This window comes from Heloderma suspectum, chromosome 2, assembly GCF_057233095.1.
Source record: "Heloderma suspectum isolate Gila_16-S chromosome 2, 16-S_ref, whole genome shotgun sequence".
NCBI lineage: Eukaryota > Metazoa > Chordata > Lepidosauria > Squamata > Helodermatidae > Heloderma > Heloderma suspectum.
In genome coordinates, this window is record NC_139459.1 from 283,497,826 (window position 1) to 283,518,713 (window position 20,888).

Consider the following 20,888-nt stretch of genomic DNA (forward strand, 5'->3'; position numbering starts at 1 on the left):
AGGAGGTGAGACAGTGGAGGTGGAGCCCAGAATATAGCAGGGGAACTGGGAAGATGCAACACCTGTGGACTCCAGGATCCAAGCATCTGCTTGGGGGGGTGTCACGGAGAAATCTGGCCCCCGTTGGGCTCAACAGATTTCTCTGGAGCCCCTGGAGAGCCCTCCGGTAGTGTGAGTCAGTCCACTGTGGACTGCACAGGCCTCATTTGGGTCCATGGTGGATTTCTCCCTCATCCCTATACTCCAGCAACTATATACTAATGCATGGAGTATAGGAAATAAACAACGTGCACTTGAAATCCTAATACGGGATGGTAAATATGATCTGCTAGGTATCACTGAGACTTGTGAGACTTCCTGTGGGTGTACAGGAAGCTCTCTGATGAGCTGAGATTCAAAAGGGATGCATGTAGGAGCATGAGCTCAGTCTTGCAGGAGATGTTTAAAACAACAAGGGCTTATTTGGCTATGTTAGGAACAAGAAAAAGACCAAGGAAGGGATAGGTCAGTTGTTTAGGGAAGATGGTGAATTGTTAACAGGCAACAGAGAGAAGGTGGAACCACTCAGCCTCTATTTTGCCTCAGTCTTCTTGCACAAGGGGAGTTGTGCTCATTGTCGGATAGGTAAGACAAATGAAATAAGGAGGGACTTGCTACCCAGGGTCAGAAAGGAGATAGTTAGAGATTGCCTAGTTACTTTAAATGGGTTCAGGTCTCCAGGACATCTCTGGGAGCTGCAGGAGCTTGCAGATATTATTTCAGAACTACTATCTGTAATCTTTTAGAATTCCTGGAGAACAGGTAAGGTGCTGGAAAACTGGAGATAGGCAAATATTGTCCCATTTTCAAAAAGGGGAATGAGGTGGGCCCAGGAAACTATAGACCAGTCAGCCTGATGTCAGTACTAGGTAAAATTCTAGAACAGATTATTAAGCAGGTGGCCTGTGAGCATCTAGAAAATAATGCATTGATTAGTAGGACCCAACATGGGTTTGTCTGGAATAAGTCATGCCAGACCAATCTTATCTCCTTCTTTTGATAGAGTTACTAGTTTAGTGTATTATGGGAATGCCATGGACATAGCATGCCTTGATTTCAGCAAAGCATTTGTCAAGGTTCTTGTGATACCCGTATTGACAAGATGGTAAAATGTAGGTTGGATGCTACTACTGTTAGGTGGACAACATCTGGTTGAGCAACCGTATTCGGTGAGTATTCATTAATGGCTCTGCATTCTCCTAGAGGGAGGTCTTTAGTGGAGTGCCACAGGGCTCTGTCCTAGACCCTGTGCTGCTGAGCCTTCTTTATAAATGACCTAGATGAGGGTGTACAGGAGTTGCTTATCAAATTTGCAGATGATCTAAAGCTAGGAGGGATAGCTAGCATCATAGAAGACAAAATCAAGATTCAAAAGAATCTTGACAGTTTGGAACACTGGGCAGAAACTAGGAAGATGAAATTCAACAGTGATAAATGTAAAGTCTTTCAATTAGGTACAAAAAATAAGACACAAGTATAGGATGGGGAAAACCTGGCTTGGCAGTAGTACATGTGAAAAAGATCTAGGTGTCTTAGTGGGTCACAAGATGAATATGAGCCAGCCGGGCAACACAGCTGCTAAAAAAGCTAATGCAATCTTGGGCTGTGTTAACAGAAGCATAGTGCCCAAGGGTCATTTACATGAAAACGGAATGAGAAGCGTGTTGGGGTATTATCTGGATTTTCATGAAATTGGCTTTGGTCTATCAGCAGCAGACAATGCAAGAAAAGTGGAGTAAACAGTACCTAACCCTGCACTTTTCAGATGTCAAACTTCAGTTGAAATCACTTTATTTTGGGGTTGAATGGGCGGAGTCCCACTAGTAGAAGTGAACGTCATCAACCACATAGATTCTGCTGCTCAGCCAGTGAGAGAGGCTTGCCCCTGCCCCTCTCTATGCTCCACTGCTCAGGGAAGTTTAATGGAGGAGTAATGTGGCAGTTTTTCCTAGCCGCTCTAGAGCCAGCAGCAGGGCTGCTGCCCCTGCTGCTTCCACTTCCCCACCAGGAACTAAGCCTCCACCTCCTGCCCACACTTTTATGAATGAGAGATACTGTGAATGCCAAAACCAACAAATACGCAATTCTGAAGCCCGGAAAGAGTGCTGTAGCGCTTTGATGAATGAGAAAGGCCGGATAGATTGCACATTTAGTTTTAAAGGGACAGGGCTGGCTGTCCATCCCCTCCCCACTCCCATGGTCATTCACGTGCAGTTGGAGAGAGTTACTTCTGGGTAAACTTGTTTCTTCACACATTCTGTTTTAAAGGGACAGGACTGGCTGCCCACCTGCTCCCCACTCCCACTGTCAGTGAATATTTAAATTGACAGGCAAAGGAATTCTCCTGCCCCTCCACTGTACTCAGAAAAATGCAATTAAACTTCCCGGCAGGGGCGTTGTTCGTGAAGGGCCTACCTGGGCACAGGCCCCAGAACGTTTTTGAGCTGAGCCTCGGATCTTTTAAGCTGTCCTAATTGCCATTTTTTTACATTTTCCCATTGACTTGCATTGGAAAATAGAAATGGCCATAACGTTTTTGGTTTGTATGATAAATACATGACATTTGGAGACTTGGTAGCTCCCATGGAGCTGATTGAATCTGCCAAATTTCAAGCAGTTAGGTCCAGTGGCTTTTGTGCTAGTCACAGGTAAAATCTGCTATTTTCAAGAAAATCTGTCAAAGCAAAGAGCTATAATTTTTTTCTTCTTCCACATAAGTGCATGGAATTTGGGGACCTGGCAGCCCCTATGGAGCTGACAGAGCTCGCCAAAGTTCAGACAGTTAGGTCCAGTGGCTTTTGTACTAGCCACAGGTAAAATTTGCTTTTTTCAAGAAAATCTGTCAAAGGAAAAAGCTATTTTTTGTGTGTGTTTCCACATAAGTGCTAGCCATGCATAAAGTTTCCATTTCTCAAAGACTAAAATAAAAAGTGAAAACTGTCAAGCCACACAGGGGATTAGAGATCTTAATCAGAAGGTGTTTAAGGTGACCATTAGGAGGTCACTATCCCTAATCTCTGGTGTACGGTTGTTGTTTTGAGGTGCAAAAAAACTGTCCCCCTTTATTTTTTTGCTCTTACAGGCCCACTGTTGGGAGCTTGCCTACAATTAAATTTTGAAGAGGAAGATGGAAGGGAAGAAAGAGTTCAATGTGAAATGCTGGTATTTCACACAGCATCTAATTTCACGGCCCCAAACTGGAATCTTTGGATTCTGCAGAAGTTTAGTAGCTTCAGTATAGCAAAGGATCCAATCAGCCTCCACAAACTTCTTTCTCCCCCTCCATTTTAATTTGTTTGTCAGTTGCCATTATCCAGCAATAGGAAGGGCTGTAGTTCAGTGGTAGAGCACATGCTTGGCATGCAGAAGGTCCCAGGTTCAATCCCCAGCATCTCCAGGTAGGGCTAAGAATGAATCCTGCCTGAAACCCTGCAAAGCCGCTGCTGCCAGTCAGTGTCAATAATACTCTGCTAGATGGACCCAGGGTCTGACTCGGTATAAGGCAGCTTCCTATGTTCCTATGAACAGAAAGCTTTCATTAAAAAAATAGGAGTTGGGGTTTGTTTTTTAAGTGGAGGGGAGATAAATACTGCTCATTTGTGCAATCCTATGTATGCCTACTCAGAGGCCCCATTCTGTTTAATGAGGCTTACCCTCAAGAAAGTGTGCATAGGTTTCCAGCACAAGTTACATTTGCAGGGAGGTTTGCACCTTGATGTTCTGTCATGTTTACTTAAAAAATAAGTCCTGTGTTGTGAACATGGTACTGCAGGTTTAATGCCTACCCAGTTCCAGCTAATGAATTGACTACCCTTTCAGCTCAGTCCTATGCATGTTTTGTCATTTGTGGGTGGTGGTGGTGGTTTTGCATGAACTCTATCTTCAGTAGTGAGGGAAAGGCACTTAATACATGCTCAGAGTTTCTCCATAATTTAGCCCTAGGTTTGAAAACAGGGTCATTGAGTTTTGAAATAGACTTATTGAGTTTTGAAAACAGACTCATTGGCTGAGTCCTGGTGAAGTCTTGGCACAAATGAAGTTATGGGGAGAAAGATACAATGAGAGCTTGTGCATAACAAGGAAGAGGTAGAGGAGAGTTGCAGAAAACAAAACATCTGTTTTTATGAAGAGTTGCTGGAGGATGGTAGGATGAGGAGGGATGGTCGCATGGAGGGGAATAGAATTGGTAGGGGGAGAATAAGTGCTCAGTGGTGAAAGAAAAGCATTCTGCATATGCTCAGAGTCACTCTCTATTTAAGAACATAAGAAGAGCCATGCTGCATCAGACCAAGGTCCATCTAGTCCAGCATTCTATTCACACAGTGGCCAACCCACAAGCAGGACATGAGTGCAATAGCACCTTCCCACCCATGTTCCCCTGCTGCTAACAGTGAAATGTAAATAAATTCTAGTAATTCTAAATTTGCAGGCATGTATATCCTTCAGAAACTTTGCAGGTTTCTTGCCTGGGGGACACCTCTAATGACCTGTGCATTTTCATACAAATCACCCAAAAACTATTGGGGAGGGAGTAAATGGAAGGGAAAGCAAATCACTCCCTCCTCCAAAGTGGAGAACTCCCCTTCCACATGAACTCCTGCCCCTATCCTTCTGATACTTTGCTGGTTTCTTACTTAGGGACACCTTTAGGCTGTCTGTAATTTTCAGAAGAATGGTCCACAAAGAACATAGAGAAATATGTCCTCTTTTGGAGACCTCAAAATGTCAAGGCCACCCTTGCACAGAACCCCTTGTGGCTATCATTCTGAAATTAGGTAGGCATAATCTCCTCTGATGGGGCACTGAATCCTGAAATTTTTATCCAGTTCTTCCAAGGGATAACAATGTTATTGGCAGTTCCCTTTAAAAGAAAATCAAAATATGAACCCTGCACCTATTTTTTCCTGACATTGGGCAGGTGTAATCCCCTTCTAGGGGGCTACTATGTCTGAAATTACCATCCACTTCTGACCAAGAGAAAAAAGTTAGTTTTTTTCCAATATCCCATTGTAGTCAACAGGAAGCATAAAGACTCATTTTTCCAAACCTTGACTCAGGTTTGGTGCTGAGCTGAAGTGGACTGACTACAAACTGGCCTGAGCAGCAGCAGGATGTTTTCCAAAATGCTGAATCAGGGTCTGAGTTGAAGTGGGGTGTGGAGGTCAGTGCACACTTCTTATGTATGTAATCTATGCACACACGTAAGCACACCACATGCACACACACACCCCACACACACACCTATATTAGAGGTCTGCTTAGACTCGGCAATGCGCACGCAAATTTGTGTTATGGGCCTGTGCCCCAGATCTTTTAAGAACCTAGCAATGCCCCTGCTTCTGGGTAGACATGTCTAGCCCTCTGCCCTCCCCATACACCTCCAGCAACTTTCCCTTCCATCAATCAGCACTCCTCCCAGCAACCCACAGCGAGGGTAGTTCATGTCACACAGACCCGGAAAGTGTCATGAAAGCTGGTCCAGGGGCTACAGAAGCAAGCAAGCTCCCAGAGAGCGAGTGATCAGAGTGAACAGGGGGAGTAAACAGGAGTTGACCAGGGGATTTCCAGTGGCGGAAGAGACAAAGGAGACAAAGGCAAAGAGGTAAGTGGGCTGGAGGAAGCCCAGAGGACTGTCCTTTGTCCTTCTGAGTGGCCGTGAGCTCACCAGGTGCTCCTGAGAGCTCCAACTGAATTGGAGGTGTGTGGCCTGATCACTCCCAGCAGCTGGGTGGGCAGGAAGCTTCAGTCTGTTTCCCACCTCCCAGCTGAGCAGAGCAGAGCAAGCTGCTCCAGCTGGTCCAGGGACTACAGAAGCAAGCAAGCTCCCAGAGAGCGAACAAACAGGGGGAGCAAACAGGAGTTGGCCAGGGGAGTTTAGCAGGGGAGGCCCCTAACATTTTTTTAAACATTTTTTTCCATTTATTTGTCTTGTAACACACACTTCCATACCAGTGGGACTCTGTTGTTAACCTGCAGTGAGTAGAGGACCAGGCACAGGCTACTCTAGAACAATCAGAAAGCTAGACACAAAAAGGAAAACAGACTACGGAAGGACAAGACTCTCCAGTGGTGGTGACCTGCAAGGTGTGTGACATATTTTCTTGCCTGAGAAAAACATGGCCTACACCTCCAACAAGTGCAAGTTGATCACACTGCTGGAAGAAAAGGGAAGAGGACTGAAGCAGCAACTGTCAACCCTCCAGGGAATAAGAGAACACAAAGAGTTCTTGAACAGAACGGTGGAACTACACCAGCAAAGCAAAGTACAGGAACTAGAAGAGCAACAGCAAGATGAGGCAGAAGTGAGAAATGCTGAGGTAAGGAAAAATGCAGTAGAGGATATTCCTTGGAAAATAACTTGGTGACAGTTAGGAGAAGACGAACTAGACGCCACTCTGCACCAGTGGAAGCAGTGGAACTATGGAACCATTTGCAGGTACTTGAGGATGAGACTGGAGGACAGCCTGCAGAGGAAGAATTACAGGGGAACCTGCATGAGAGCGAGCAAGAGGCTGAAGGTCAGTCAAGCAGAGGTGATGAAACCAAGGCATGCAACAACAAGAAGAGAAGAGTAGTAGTAGTGGGAGACTCCTTGCTGCGTGGGATCGAAACCCAAGTATGTTGCGAAGACCCGTAGACTTGCCAGGTATGCTGTCTCCCGGGAGGGTGGATTAGAGACGTGACTGAAGGGCTGCCTGCATTCATAAAGCCCACTGACAGGTATCCCTTCTCATCCATGTGGGAACAAATGATACCACCAAGCGGAGCTACGAAGAAATTACATCAGACTTTGAAGCTTTGGGGAGGAAACTCAAGAAGTTTGGGGCCCAGATAGTTTTCTCATCCATCCTTCCCGTAGTTGGAAGAGGAATAAAAGGTGTCCACAACCAGTCGTGTCCGACTCTAGGGTGTGGTGCTCATCTCCATTTCTAAACCGAAGAGCCAGCGCTGTCCGAAGATGCTTCCGTGGTCATGTGGCCGGCATGACTGAACACCGAGGTGCACGGAACGCTGTTACCTTTCCCGCCGAGGCGGTACCTATTTATCTACTTGCAATTTCTTGCTTTCGAACTGCTAGGTTGGCAGAAGCTGGGACTGAAGACAGGAGCTCACTCCAGCACATAGCACTCGGGTCTCGAACTGCTATCCTGCCGACCTTCTGGTCTGCAGTTCAGCGTCTTAACCACTAAGCCACCGCGGCCTATGAAGTGGAATAGAAAGGGAAAGAAAAATACTCTGGGTGAATGACTGGCTACGAAGTGGTGCCAGCACAAGAGATTTGGATTCTGGGACCACGGGCTATACTTCCTGGAAGATGGACTGTTGGCAAGGGATGGGTTACACCCCACAAAGGCTGGGAAGAATGTGCTTGGCCACAGCATGAAGAACTTCATCAGGATGGCTTTAAACTGAATCCTACGGGGAAGGGAGACGTAAAGTTGTGGGTAACAATGGATGAAGGCTCATGCACTGCAACGGAGAGAACAGCTCTAATAGCACCCAATAATAGTCTTCACAAACATGTAGGAATAAAGCCAGACCATGAAACACATGGTCTTCAATGTCTATGTACTAATGCCCACAGTATGGGAAACAAACAGAACGAACGTGAACTCTTAACACAGGAGGGAAATTATGACTTGATAGGTGTAACTGAAACTTGGTGGGATAACTTCCATGACTGGAATACAGCAATTGACAGATATAACTTGTTCAAAAAGAACAGGGGGAACAGAAAGGGAGGTGGAGGTGCACTATATGTTAAAAATACATATCTCTGCACAGTAATGCAGGAGGATGAGCTTGGTAGCCCCATCAAGAGCATCTGGGTTAAAATAAATGGAGCAAAGAATAAAAGGAACCTGGTGGTCGGAGTCTACTAGCAAACACCCAATCAAGGAGAAGATGAGGACGAAACTTTTGAAAAGCAAATAGCCAGTGTTTCAAGGAAGCATGATGTAGTAGTAATGGGAGACTTCAATTTCCCGATATTTGTTGGGAGACAAATTCTGCAAAACATGGCCCCTCCGAAAGATTTCTGACTTGTGTTGCTGATAATTTCCTCCTACAGAAAATGAAGGAAGGAACTAGAGGATCAGCTATCCTGGACTTGATCCTAACCAACAGAGATGACTTACTGGATAAAGTAGCAGTTACGGGAACTCTGGGGGAAAGTGACCTTGTTATACTTGAGCTCCTGGTTCTAAAGGAAGAAAAAGCTGAGTGTAGCCAAACACATACCCTGGATTTAGGAAAGCCAATTTCAATAAACTCAAAACAATGATAAGTAAGGTCCCATGGCAAGTGACTCTAATGAGAAAAGGAATCCAAGATAGGTGAGAGTTTTTAAAAAAGGAAATTCTAAAGGCACAATTACGAGCAATTCCAACAAGAAAAAAGGCAGAAGACAACAGAAGAAGCCAACGTGGCTTCACAAAAAGCTTACAGATGACCTGAAAACAAAAAAAGCACATATATAGGAAGTGGAAGGAAGGCCAAGCTACAAAGGAAGAGTACAGGCAGGTAGCACAGAATTGCAGGGATGGTGACAGGAGGGCTAAAGCTGAGAACGAGCTGAGGTTAGTGAGGGATGCCAAAAGCAGCAGAAAGGCCTTCTTCAGATATGTGCATAGTAAAAGACAGAGGAAAGAAATGGTGTTTCAGCTATTACACAAGGATCGCAAAATGATAACAGATGACAAAGAAAAGGCAGAAGTGCTCAATTCCTGCTTTGGTTCAGTCTTCTCACGAAAGAGGGCCTATGAGCCCCCTGGCAAAGACAAAGTACAGGCTGAAGGGGCAGGATTGCATCTTGAAATCGATAGGCACATGGCCAAGGAACACCTAATTACTTTGAATGAGTTCTAATCTCCAGGGTAAGATGAACTGCATCCCAGAGTAATAAAGGAACTGGCAGAAAAACTCTCAGAACCGCCGTCTATTATCTTTGAGAAATCATGGAGGACCGGTGAAGTGCCAGATGACTGGAGGAGGGCTAATGTTGTCCCTGTCTTCAAAAAGGGTAAAAAGGAGGAACCTGGGAACTACAGACCAGTGAGTCAGACATCACTCCCTGGGAAAATTCTGGAGCAGATTCTAAAGCAATCAGTCTTTAAGTCACCTTGAAAACAATGCAGTGATTACTCGAAGCCAACATGGATTTGTCAAGAACAAATCCTGCCAGACTGATCTGATCTCATTTTTTGATCAGGTAACCTCCCTTGTGGACTGTGGGAATGCTGTGGACATAATATACCTCGACTTCAACAAAGCTTTCGACAAAGTACCCCATGATCTCCTGATGAGCAAACTAGCTCAAAGTGGGCTAGATGAAACAACTATCAGGTGGATCCACATTTGGCTACAGAATCGAACTCCAAGAGTGCTTATCAATGGGATCTTCTCAAACTGGGGAGAGGTAACGAGCGAGGTACCGCAGGGCTCAGTCCTGGGCCCAGTGCTCTTCCACATTTTTATTAATGACTTGGAGGACGAGGTGCAGGAATACTGATGAAATTTGCAGGTGACATAAAATTGGGTGGGACACCTAATACCCTGGAAGACAGAAACAGAATTCAAAGTGATCTTGAAAGGCTGGGGTGCTGGGCAGAAAACAACAGAATGACATTTAATAGGGATAAATGCCAAGTTCTGCACCTAGGAAAAAGAAACGAAATGGCAATGCACAGTTACAAGATGGGGGATACATGGCTTAACAACACTACAAGCAAGAAAGATCTTGGAATTGTTGTAGATCACAAGCTGAATATGAGCCAACAATGTGATGTGGCTGCAAAAAAGGCAAATGCTCTTTTGGGCTGCATTAATAGAAGCATAGCTTCCAAATCCCGGGAAGTACTAGTTCCCCTTTACTCAGCACTGGTTAGGCCTCATCTGGAGTACTGTGTCCAGTTCTGGCCACCACACTTTAAGAAGGATGCAGACAAACTGGAGAGGGTTCAGAGGAGGGCAACAAAGATGATCAGGGGACTGGAAGCAAAGTCCTGTGAGGAGAGACTGAAAGAACTGGGCATGTTTAGCCTTGAGAAGAGAAGGCTGAGGGGAGATAGGATAGCGCTCTTCAAGTACTTGAAAGGTTGTCACAGAGAGGAAGGCCAGGATCTCTTCTCGATCCTCCCAGAGTGCAGCACATGGAATAATGGGCTCAAGTTACAGGAAGCCAGATTCCGGCTGAACATCAGGAAAAATTTCCTGACCGTTAGAGCAATACTACAATGGAACCAATTACCTAGGAAGGTGGTGGGCTCTTGCACACTGGAGGCATTCAAGATGAGGCCAGACAGCCATCTGTCAGGGATGCTTTGACTTCGATTCCTGCACTGAGCAGGGGCTTGGACTCGATAGTCTTATAGGCCATCGAGATTTGGAAACAACTGGAAGCTGTAAGTGTGTGAAGGAACACCGATTTGAGATAGGGAGCAGAGGGAGAGAGCTGTGAGATAAATGTTGAAAGCATATCAAATACAGAGTGTCCCTCTCTCTCTCTGGGGATCTGATGTAGGAAGCAGATCTGCTGCCTGGTAGGTGTGCTGCTTGCTTCCACTTATGCTGTATTCATAGATTTGTAAATAAACCAAATACTATAAAAATGCAATAAGCCTCTAGTGCACCCACCTCCAAAGGAAGCCACACCCTGGTAACACTGTCCCTAGTGCCTCTCGCCACTCAGGGAAGTGGGGATTGCATAATGATAAATGTATTAGTTATGTTCTTACTTACGCTGGCTCAGGTGTTTGACAGAGCTTCATACATTCGGTTGTAAGCAATTATAATTGCATTCTTTTGTTTTAACACATTTGCACTGGATTCAGATTTAACCAGGCCATTAAAAAAACCCTTATAGTTTACAATTTCAATGGAAATAAGAAACATTTAAATAAAACTGTTTAATTTAAAAATAACTTCTCATCTACTCTTAATTTAAACATCATGAAATGCCTTTTACAGCCTGCTTCTGTGTCTGTTTACTCAGAAATAAGTCTCTCATTGAATTCAGTGAGTGTTTTCAAGTATGTATGCATAGAATTGCAGCCTTAATTACCTGTTTATGGCATCACAGAATACAGCAATGATAAGTCAACTTCATAGTAGCCTTTGGGTGGAACAGGGAGCTATGCACAGGAATACAAGTACTGTCTTCACACTGCTGGGAGATGTATCGCTTTCACGTTTTTGCAGTCTTTGTCTAACTTTGAGATTATAGCTTTTCTCTGCTTTTTATTTTAAAGTGCCTAACATTTTATCCCTTCCCTGGTCAGTCACAACCAACTCAGACCCCATCTGTTTTCTGTTCTTTAACTAGTTACCTACAGTGGTGAGAAAATGTTCGTGAGCCCTAAAGGTAATTACAGAAATTCCATAGTTTTACCATGATACCCTTCATGAATCAAAACCAGTGCTTTTCTAAATATCCAATAGGGTTTACATTAAGCAATTCCATGTCTTGTGAAATAAAATGATGTATAAATTAGGCAAACAATGAGTACTTAAGAGTCAGGATATGTGCAAAAGTAAGCGAACCCCTTGTTACATCAGCTCAATTAAAGGGAATAATTACAATCAGGTGTTTAAGTAATTAGATGGATCTTCAGGGGTGAGTTTGGGAGGCCCCACCCTATAAAAGAATGAGAGACTTTGTGAATTTGGTCTTCAACATATGGTTGTGTGGAGACACATCATGCCGTGATCAGAAGATGTCTCTGAGGATCTCAGAAAAGCAGTTATTGCTGCTCATCAGTCTAGAAAGGATTACAAAACCATTTCTGAGAATTTGGGGCTCCACCAGTCCACTGTCAGACAGACAGTCTACAAATGGAGAAGGTTCAAGACCCCAGTTGCTCTACCCAGAAGCGGTCGTCCTACCAAAATCTCTCTGAGAACAAATCACCGCATCTAGGAAGTCAAAAAGAACCCCAGAGTAATATCTAAGGCTCTGCAGGCCACTCTTGCCTTGGCTAATGTCAGTGTTCATGACTCAATGATCAGGAAAAGACTGAACAAGAATGGTGTTCATGGGAGGATAGCCAGGAGGAAACCGCTGCTCTCTAAAAAGAACAGTGCTGCCCATTTGAAGTTCTCTAAAGGTCACCTAGATTATCCCCAAGATTTCCAGAACAACGTTCTCTGGATAGACAAGTCAAAGGTAGAACTTTTTAGCCTCAATGAGAAACATTATGTTTGGCAAAAAACATACACTGAGTTTGAACATGTAAACTCAGTCCTGTTTAACCTCAGAACCTGCACCAAATGGGTCCAAAACACCCCAGTGAGTAACCAAGCTAATCCCAACAGGCAGACATCACAGACAAAATGGTAAATTGAGAGTATTTATTTTAGAAAATTACAACATTAAGAGAAATTGGTGGCTTGGTGGTTATATGAGCATTAGAAACTTTCTCTGTGAATCCAGGGAAAGTGAATGCAACAAATATAGGACATTAATTAAAAGAATTGCAATTGCCATAGTTTGTATTATGAGTTTAGCTAATAAGATAATGGCTTGAGCTTCTAACATTGTTATGACTCCTCCTTCAACTTTTCCTGTTTACTACTTGTGGTTTAAAGCTAAACTAAACCAAAATTAAACTTAACTAAAACATAATTGTTAACTCTCCCGTTACTTCCTCCTGCACCTTACTTGAACGTACAAGCTACGCTAAACCATTACTAAGTTCCTCTGGGCATATGAAGAATAAAGCTAGCAGCTAGAGTTAAAGGGAAAACCCAAGACTTGGAAATAATTCCATGTTTCATCTTCAGAAATAACTCCCAAGTCTCAAGCTCAGAAATAAGTTCTACTTTCAGAAAATACTCAAAAGTCCTAACATCAGAAAACATTCTAAGCCCCAAAATCTAAGAGTCTAAAGAGGTCCATAGTTACCCAGATCCTTGGGTCTGGTGGAGAGGCAGAAAGAGTGAAGTGAAGCAGGAGGAAAAGCAGCAGCAGAAATGAGCTCTCGCTTCCTGTGCTTTATGCACCTGCTCTGGTCAAAGGTGGGGGCCCCAATGAGTAATGAGACAACCATCTTCCAATCAAAATGAGGTGCATGTGTGGTCAGATTATCCACTCACCAATCAGAAGTAAGGTGTCTGATCTATCTCTTGCAATCTCACATTTGGTGGGAACATCTCTGGCACTACAATAAACGGGTTACTTTGAAACGTCGCAAAATGTGGCCCAAAGTCTGCCATCTGGGCATGTTATCTTGATTGATGTATTTCTCCCTAGTACATCTTCTTTGAACTCACAGTTATCTCAGTCATATTTGGTCATATCCACCTGAACACCTCCTCCCAATTGTCACTTGTGCTCAGGGCTACAGGTTCCCCCACCCAACTAGCGTCTAGTAAAGACATTTTCTTATCAGCAGGTGTACACCATGAGATGTCAAAACAGTTCTTTTTCTCCTCTTAGTGGGTGTCTGAGCATGCTCATTTCTTTCATTCATTTCACTCATACACTCTGCCAGCACTCTGTGGCCTTGAACAAGCTCTGTGAAACCACTTTTAAAGATAGCTGTGTTTCCCCCCCTTTCATCAAAGACAATCCTGCAAAATCTTAGCGTCTTAGTGAGAAAACATCAATCAGCACAGAATCAAACTTCAAGGTCTTCTCACCCAGGGATCAAGAGCCTGGAATAGAAGTCTGATTCTTAAATTTAAATCTGAGGCCTTTTAGGGGCCCTTCTTGTAGGTCTCCCCCAAACCCTCATTCAGGTCGTTCAGCTATTCCAGATCAAATTGGCCATCTCCACTCTTTTGTTAGCAACATTATTTAACCCATTTAGTACCAGATTGACAGAACAGAAGAACCTCATCCCAACTGTCGAGCATAGTGGTGGGAATGTGATGGTTTGGGCCTGCTTTGCTGCCTCAGGACCTGGACAGCGTACTATCATTGACACAACCATGAATTCTGCAATGTATTAGAAGATTCTAGAGGAGAATGTCTGGCAAGCTGAAGTTGAACTGGAAGTGGGTCATGCAACATGACAATGATCCTACATGTATGAGCTGCAAAAGTATGGCTGCAGCAGAAGAAATTCCATGTTTAGAATAGCCTAGTCCAAGTCCGGACCTAAACCCCATTGAAATGTTGTGGCAGGAACTGAAGCCAGCTGTTCATGCAAGGAAGCCCTGAAATGTCACTGACTTGAAGCAGTTATGTAAGGAGGAATGGGCCAAAATACCTCAAAAGCAATGTGAGGGACTGACCGACAGTTACAGGAAATGTTTACTTGAAGTCATTGCTGCTCAAGGGGGTGCCACCAGGTACTGAATCTAAAGGTTCACATACTTTTTCACACAGGGATATTGAATGTTGAATCAGTTGTGGATAGATAAATTTTGAAAAAGCATCATGTTTGTGTGTCGTTTATTTAATCAGGTTATCTGTTGTTCTTTACAACAGATTATGGGGTTAGATTAAGGTCTAGTAATATTTTAGTCTGGAAATATGTGACAATCCTAAGGGGTTCACAAACTTTTTCTCACCACCGTATCCATAAGAGGACCTCTCCTTTTAATCTATGATTACTTGCTCCAAGTAAACAGTGTTGCACTCATGTCCTGCTTGTGGGTCTCCTGTTGACAACTTGTTGGCCAGTGTGTGAACAGAATGCTAGACTAGATGGACCCTTGGTCTGATCCAAATGGCTCTTCTTATATTCTCCTGTTTACTGGATCACTCCTATCCATATGCTTGTGGATATTCTCAAACAACTGTAAAAGGTTAGTAAGATAAGACTTACCTTTGCAGAAGCCATGTTGATTCTTTTCAGCTTTTATCAATTCTTCATTATGGTAAGGCAGCAGAATACAGAGGTACATTAAATGCTATCAACGCCCCCACCAATTTGTTCTATAACATGTACCCAGTGGAGTGTGGCTGTCTAGGCATGTTCGGCACCAGGATTAGTCTTTGTAGCTGGAGTCTGTCAGGGCCTCACCATCCCAGGCCTGGTGGAAATGAGCATGCCTTTCAGGACTCACAGCTAGATGGTGTCTTGATGTGTACATGTGTAGAATACACAGCTCTTTCTTACAAAGTGCTATTTTTGTATATTTTTTGTTGTGATTTGCTCTCTTAATTTGTATGTAGGTGAGGGGGCCATCTCTGCCCTAAAAAAAGGGATATAGGTTTGGTACAATAACTTGAATTCAGTAGAGTAAGGCTACTGGATAATTTAGAAATGTGGTGGGTTTTGGAGAGCAAGGAATATTTGGTCTGTAACCTTGATTTTATGTTGTGTTTGTAGTGCAGTGGAAACAGAATATTTATAGTTTCTCTTAAAATAAGCTTCCATCAGTTAATGTAATAAAATAAAATCCTGATGCTAATAGTGATCGGTATAATTATAGTGGAGTACATGCAGTCGTGCATGATTAGGTCTTTTGGATGGTTGCATCTGTTAGGAGATTCTAATGCAGCTGGTTGGAGTCTTTGCCTTGGAGCATAGGATTATTTTTTATGGCTGAATAAACCTATCATTATTTCCCTTTCTGTGGGCTCTAGGTATTTTATACCAAGAATTTCTTATAGAAAGATGTTGTATGAATAGAAAAAATTATTAGAACACAAATCAATATGTAAGTATGTAACTGCTTTCAATTATTTAGGTATGAAGTGGTACAAACTTTCATATTTTACTGAATGTATGTCAGTTTTATAGTACGTGGCAAAAGATGAACTCTCTATGATTCCACTCCACCCCTCCAAACGCTTAATTGGGATTTAACCAGATTATTCATTTTGAGGATTGGACTGAAGTGACAAGTTATATATGTTAATATAGGCTTAATACGATATAATCTCTTACTGTGTAGTATATTTAGAGGGATTTGTCAATTTGTTTGCCTTCCTTTTCTGGATGATGGGATCTCTTTCAGCATAGGGAATGATTATGAATTGCACAGATGAGTTTTTTATTCTTCTAAATGTTGAGATTCTATCAGGTTTGGCTAGGAAAACAGCAGTTCTTTAAGCTTCAAGTGTTTCAAGGCAAATCTGTAGTTAACCACTCACTTGGTTGCTTGTAGTGAGTAAATATGGCTCTAGTCCCTACTCTCCCTTCTAGCTTTATATAGGCACTGTAATTGAGGTTAGAGTGAGGGGAAAACGACTTATAATACTTCATAATATAGTCCTGTTTAACACAAAGTAGTATGATGGAGGATGTCTCTCCCAGCCTTACATCTTATTAGTCTGGAAGGAAGATAGAGAGCAGTCACTGTTAGTACTGTTCTGTGAAATAATAGTGTAACAGTATAGAATGCCAGCTTCCCATTCTGGTTTCCTTCCTGTCTTCTGGGATTGTAGGAGGTGAGGGCATAGCAGGGGCTTGGTGGAATGCGAGTGAAGCAGGATGGTAGATGCAAAGAAGCCTACAGAGGGGTTGAGTTAGATGGAGCAGGGACAACCATAACTTGAACCTTTGTTTACAAGATTATTCTAATAGTGCACACTATCTTGCAATGATTGGCCACATTTGGATATAACACTAACTCAGCTAGGATGCAGGTGTAGGCAAACTTTTTGGGCCCATTGGTGCATTTGGCAATTTGAGAAACTGTCCTGGGCACCACCACATGGGCATGCTGCTGATGAAAGCATTGGTCTGCAGCCACCTGCCATCTTTTTTCCTAAGAATGTCTCTGAATCCCACGTGTGGCCCAGAGGCATTTATGGGAAAAGAAGATGAGAATAGCTAGAGGCCCTCACTTTGCTTTGAAGTGATCCCAGATGCCAGTAAAAATGTTATTGAAAAAATAATAAAAGTAGGATGGCTAGGGCAGCTCGGTTGGCATCAAGAAAGAGGTCCAAGGGCGCACTTGTGCATATGGGCATCACGTTGTCTACTCCCGAGCTAAGGAATACCTTAAATCAGGGTTTACTGTTAGTTCTTAATTTGGTAATGCAAACTAATAGGAAAATGCCAGTTATCAATTTTTGTTTGCTTAATTCAAAACTGTATCAGAAATAAAAACATAATTGGAAAACTGTGGACTCTGCATACAGAGTACCATGAAAGTGAAGCAGATTTGTATTTTAATAATCATTTGTTAAGGGTGCAATCCTATGGGTTGCGCCCTGGGTACTTGTAATGGGCTTATGAGTATCCTGTTCAAGAGATGAGTGCCTCACACCTCCCCATGTTACATTTTAGCTAGGCAGGTGATTTTGCCCAGCTAGTGGAGGCTTCAGGGAAGGAGGCTGGGGCGGCCATAGAAAAGATTGTTGGAATGCTACCCTGGTCTCCTCCCCACCCCCAGGAATGCCTCCTTTTGGGGCGGCCATAGAAAAGATTGTTGGAATGCTACCCTGGTCTCCTCCCCGCCCCCAGGAATGCCTCCTTTCCCCCGTCTCCGCACTCCATTTACTGAGCGCAGAGAGGCAGTCAGTGCAGTTCTCTCTGCGCTGGCTACGAGGGGGAGGGGGTGGGGAGTGTGATTTCCTGGCTCCAAGCTCAGAGCCCTGTCTAAGAACGTAGAGCCAGGAAACTGAAAAATCGCTATCTAGGGGACATAGGATTTCTCCATAACACAGTTGCCTGATGCATTTGTATTGATAAGTTTCAGTGGCTTATTTCTCAAAAATGTTTGGTATTATTAACATGCAGTATTTTCAGTCTTCTGTCAGGGCATTTGTGTAGTTTCCAGTATGAAGAGTTAAAAGTTGAATTCCACTCAATATTGCTCATATATAATCCAAATAATTTTTTAATTTATTTTTTCAAACGTATGAAGTTTTTGGAATGTGACCTTTTCAAAATGGACTTAAAATATAATTCCAAATTGCATCCATTTCTAACCATTTCCTCAAATATTATTTTTCATAAATAGTTGGTGATAATATTATTGACTATTCTTCAGGCTTCCTTTTAGATTGTATGCCTATATATCTGAATTGGGTTACTGATTCTTTTGGAGATTTTTTTGGTCTTAAATTTGTGATAACTACTAAAATAAATTTATGGAGGAGGTTGTAATAAAAGTAGAATATTATGCAAAACTCGTATCTTGACAAGAAATACTGTAGCTGCTATATTTACGAAATGAGTGTAATATACTCTTTTAAAGAATTCAACCTCTGACTTTTTAATATATTATTTTCCCCTAGTTATATGCAGCTTCCGAGGTCCTGTGCAACAAGGCTTGGTTCTTGAACTAGGAGAAACTGTCCAGATCCTGGAAAAATGTGAAGGTGGGTATCATGTATTCAAAATATGTCTGTCTTTGTTTCAAGACAGTATTTCTCAAACTCTTTGAACTCATCCCTCTCCTTCACTTACTTCACCTTTCGCTCAACCTTGTGCTAACGATCTGTGAACATTCTGGGATCGTGTGTGTGTGTGTGTGTGTGTGTGTGTGTGTGTCTGTAGCAAGTGCTACGGTAAACACCTGTTTATTGGAGTATAGAGTTTGTAATCCTATGTACACTTACTACGGAATAAAATGAGTTACTGAATAAACATAAATAGGATAGATCTGTAAAAATTCTTTCTCCCATACATGCAGTTTCTTGATCCAGTTTTCAGGGACAGGAGAGGAAGGTGAGCAAAAGCTGTTGCAACCAGAATGTAGGTGATTTTATGCTTTAAAAATCTGAGAGTTCCCTACCCCTACTACTACATTCAGTTGGTAAAATAGCATAGAGGGTTCTTAATGGTAGAGGATTGTTTCTGTGCCTCATACAGAAACCCCCAAAGTCTGTAGAACATTAACCCCCAAAGTCTGTGGAACATTTCCCTTTTCTGAAACCTCCTTTTGTTACCCCCAGTATCGCCTTCTGGCTGAGTCTATTCTAATTAACTGAATGGCAAAAGCTGTGAACTAGGCTGCAGTGACGCTCATGAATTCAAGGAAAGGAAAGGTTCCTCTTGTGCAAAGCACCGAGTCATTACTGACCCCTAGAGGGATGCCATTTTTCCTCGGCGTTTTCCTGGCAGACTGTATAGTGGGGTGGTTTGCCATTTCCTTCCCCAGTCCTAACTACCTTTCCCCCAGCAAGCTGGGTACTCATTTTACCAACCTCGGAAGGATGGAGGGCTGAGTCAACCTGAGCCGGCTACCTGAAAACCAGCTTCCGCTGGGATCGAACTCAGGTCGTGGGGAGAGTTTCGGTTGCAGTATTGCTGCCTACCACTCTGCGCCACACGAGGCTCTCATGAATTCGAAGGCTGACCTAAAAGTTCCTGTGTCTCTTGTTTTCCATTCAGCTCTCCCTTCCTCCATACAGCCAAATGAAGAAGAGAAAGGCAAGATAAGAGAGAACTGGTTGTGTTTCTGCTTTTTGGCTTGTGGTTGAGCCAGAGAGGCGGGTGCCTCATTCTTGTTGCTTGGTCAGAGTCAGGAGAATCTTTGCCCTATTCCTTTGCATCCTTCTCATGGTGCTTAAATGGAAGGGAAAAAATGCCTGTAGTTCCTTGTTTTCCAGCAGGCAGAGAGAAGCCCACCCTGTTGTGACCTTCTGGAGATGTCTACCCCTCCCCCAAGAGGGTGCACTCCACAATTTGAGAACCTATGTTTTAATGAATTATGTGTGGACCGTGATTATTCAAATGCTCAGTAAAACCTAGGCTGACCCACTTTCTCTAAGAATGACTGGAGCATTATTGGTAGTAATCCAGTCAAAAAGGGGCCAGCCAGAAAGGGGGTCAGCATGTTTATTAACCATCTGTCTAGAAATACTTGAACTCTGACATTAGTATCTTATGGTAACAGTGTCTAGTAAATATTTGTTACATACATCTAGATAACCTCATGAGTTTCATTATATCAGATATTAATACAGACTACCATTACCAGAATGAATTTTCATACATTATGGAAAATATTCTAATGATGTATAATGTTTGCAGTAACCAAATATACTGATATTTACAGCACAATCCTATGCATGTCTACTCAGAAGTAAATCTCATTGAGTTCAATAGGATTCCTAAAGTATAGGATTGTAGCCTAAAGCAGATAGTGTAGGGTTCCCTAACCCAACTCCCACAGCCCTTTTGTATTCCTTCCCAATATGTAAATGGAACTCTTCTGTGGCTGGCTTACATGCATTTCTGGCTACTGTTCCCTCAAAGATATCCTTATTTTGCATAGATGTTCTCAAGTTGCCTAATTAGTGATGTGGGGTTTTTTTGTTTGTAGAATGTTTTGTTTTTTATATAGAAGTATGGGTAAATAATAAGTAATCTTGTATCTAGGGGGAAATAATGTAGGTTAGGTACAAGGGCATGTAGTAATTCAGGGCACAGAAATTCTAGCCCTGGCATACTGAGGCCTTTGGCAAAACATTGCCTCCATGTTTTCAAACATACCTCTGCAACTCTTAAGAGTTAAAAATAGACTCAGAGCCATAGTGGAAGGTACTTATGGTAGTAACCTCTCTTCAAGAGGAATGGTTGCATTCTGATCCCACTGAAGCCTTTAAACCATATTTAAAGTGAGTATGAAATAAAGTGATTCAGAACTTCTGTTTGCTTGTGTACAAACCAGCTTATCCCTTTCTGAAAGGGAATAACAAGGAGGGGCAAACTCTCTTGGGTTTCTAATTACTTGTCTAAGTAAGTTCCTGTAATGTAGTGTGCTTAACACATTTGCAATCTGAACTCAAAGAGCAGTACAATAATTACACATGAATAACAGGTCTGCTGAGGTACTTACTAATATAGTCCTTGCAAGCAGATCTGCTTTGTGAGGTGGAAGAAGGAGCAGGCTACAATGCTGTTTTAAGCAGATCCACTTTTTATTTTACATTATTTAAAATTATTTTTGTTGTTGGTGTTCAGTCGTTCAGTCGTGTCCGACTCTTCGTGACCCCATGG

At 42.8% G+C, this 20,888-nt stretch overlaps 1 protein-coding gene across 1 annotated transcript in view; it reads left to right on the forward strand.

Annotated features, from left to right (window-relative positions):
• The window catches only part of DOCK3 (dedicator of cytokinesis 3), a 454,424-nt gene that overhangs the window by 28,785 nt on the left and 404,751 nt on the right, over positions 1-20,888 (forward strand). The window contains exon 2 of the mRNA XM_084829818.1: positions 18,179-18,262. Within this exon, the coding sequence (XP_084685944.1) occupies positions 18,179-18,262 (84 nt within the window). The remainder of the gene's footprint in view (positions 1-18,178; positions 18,263-20,888) is intronic.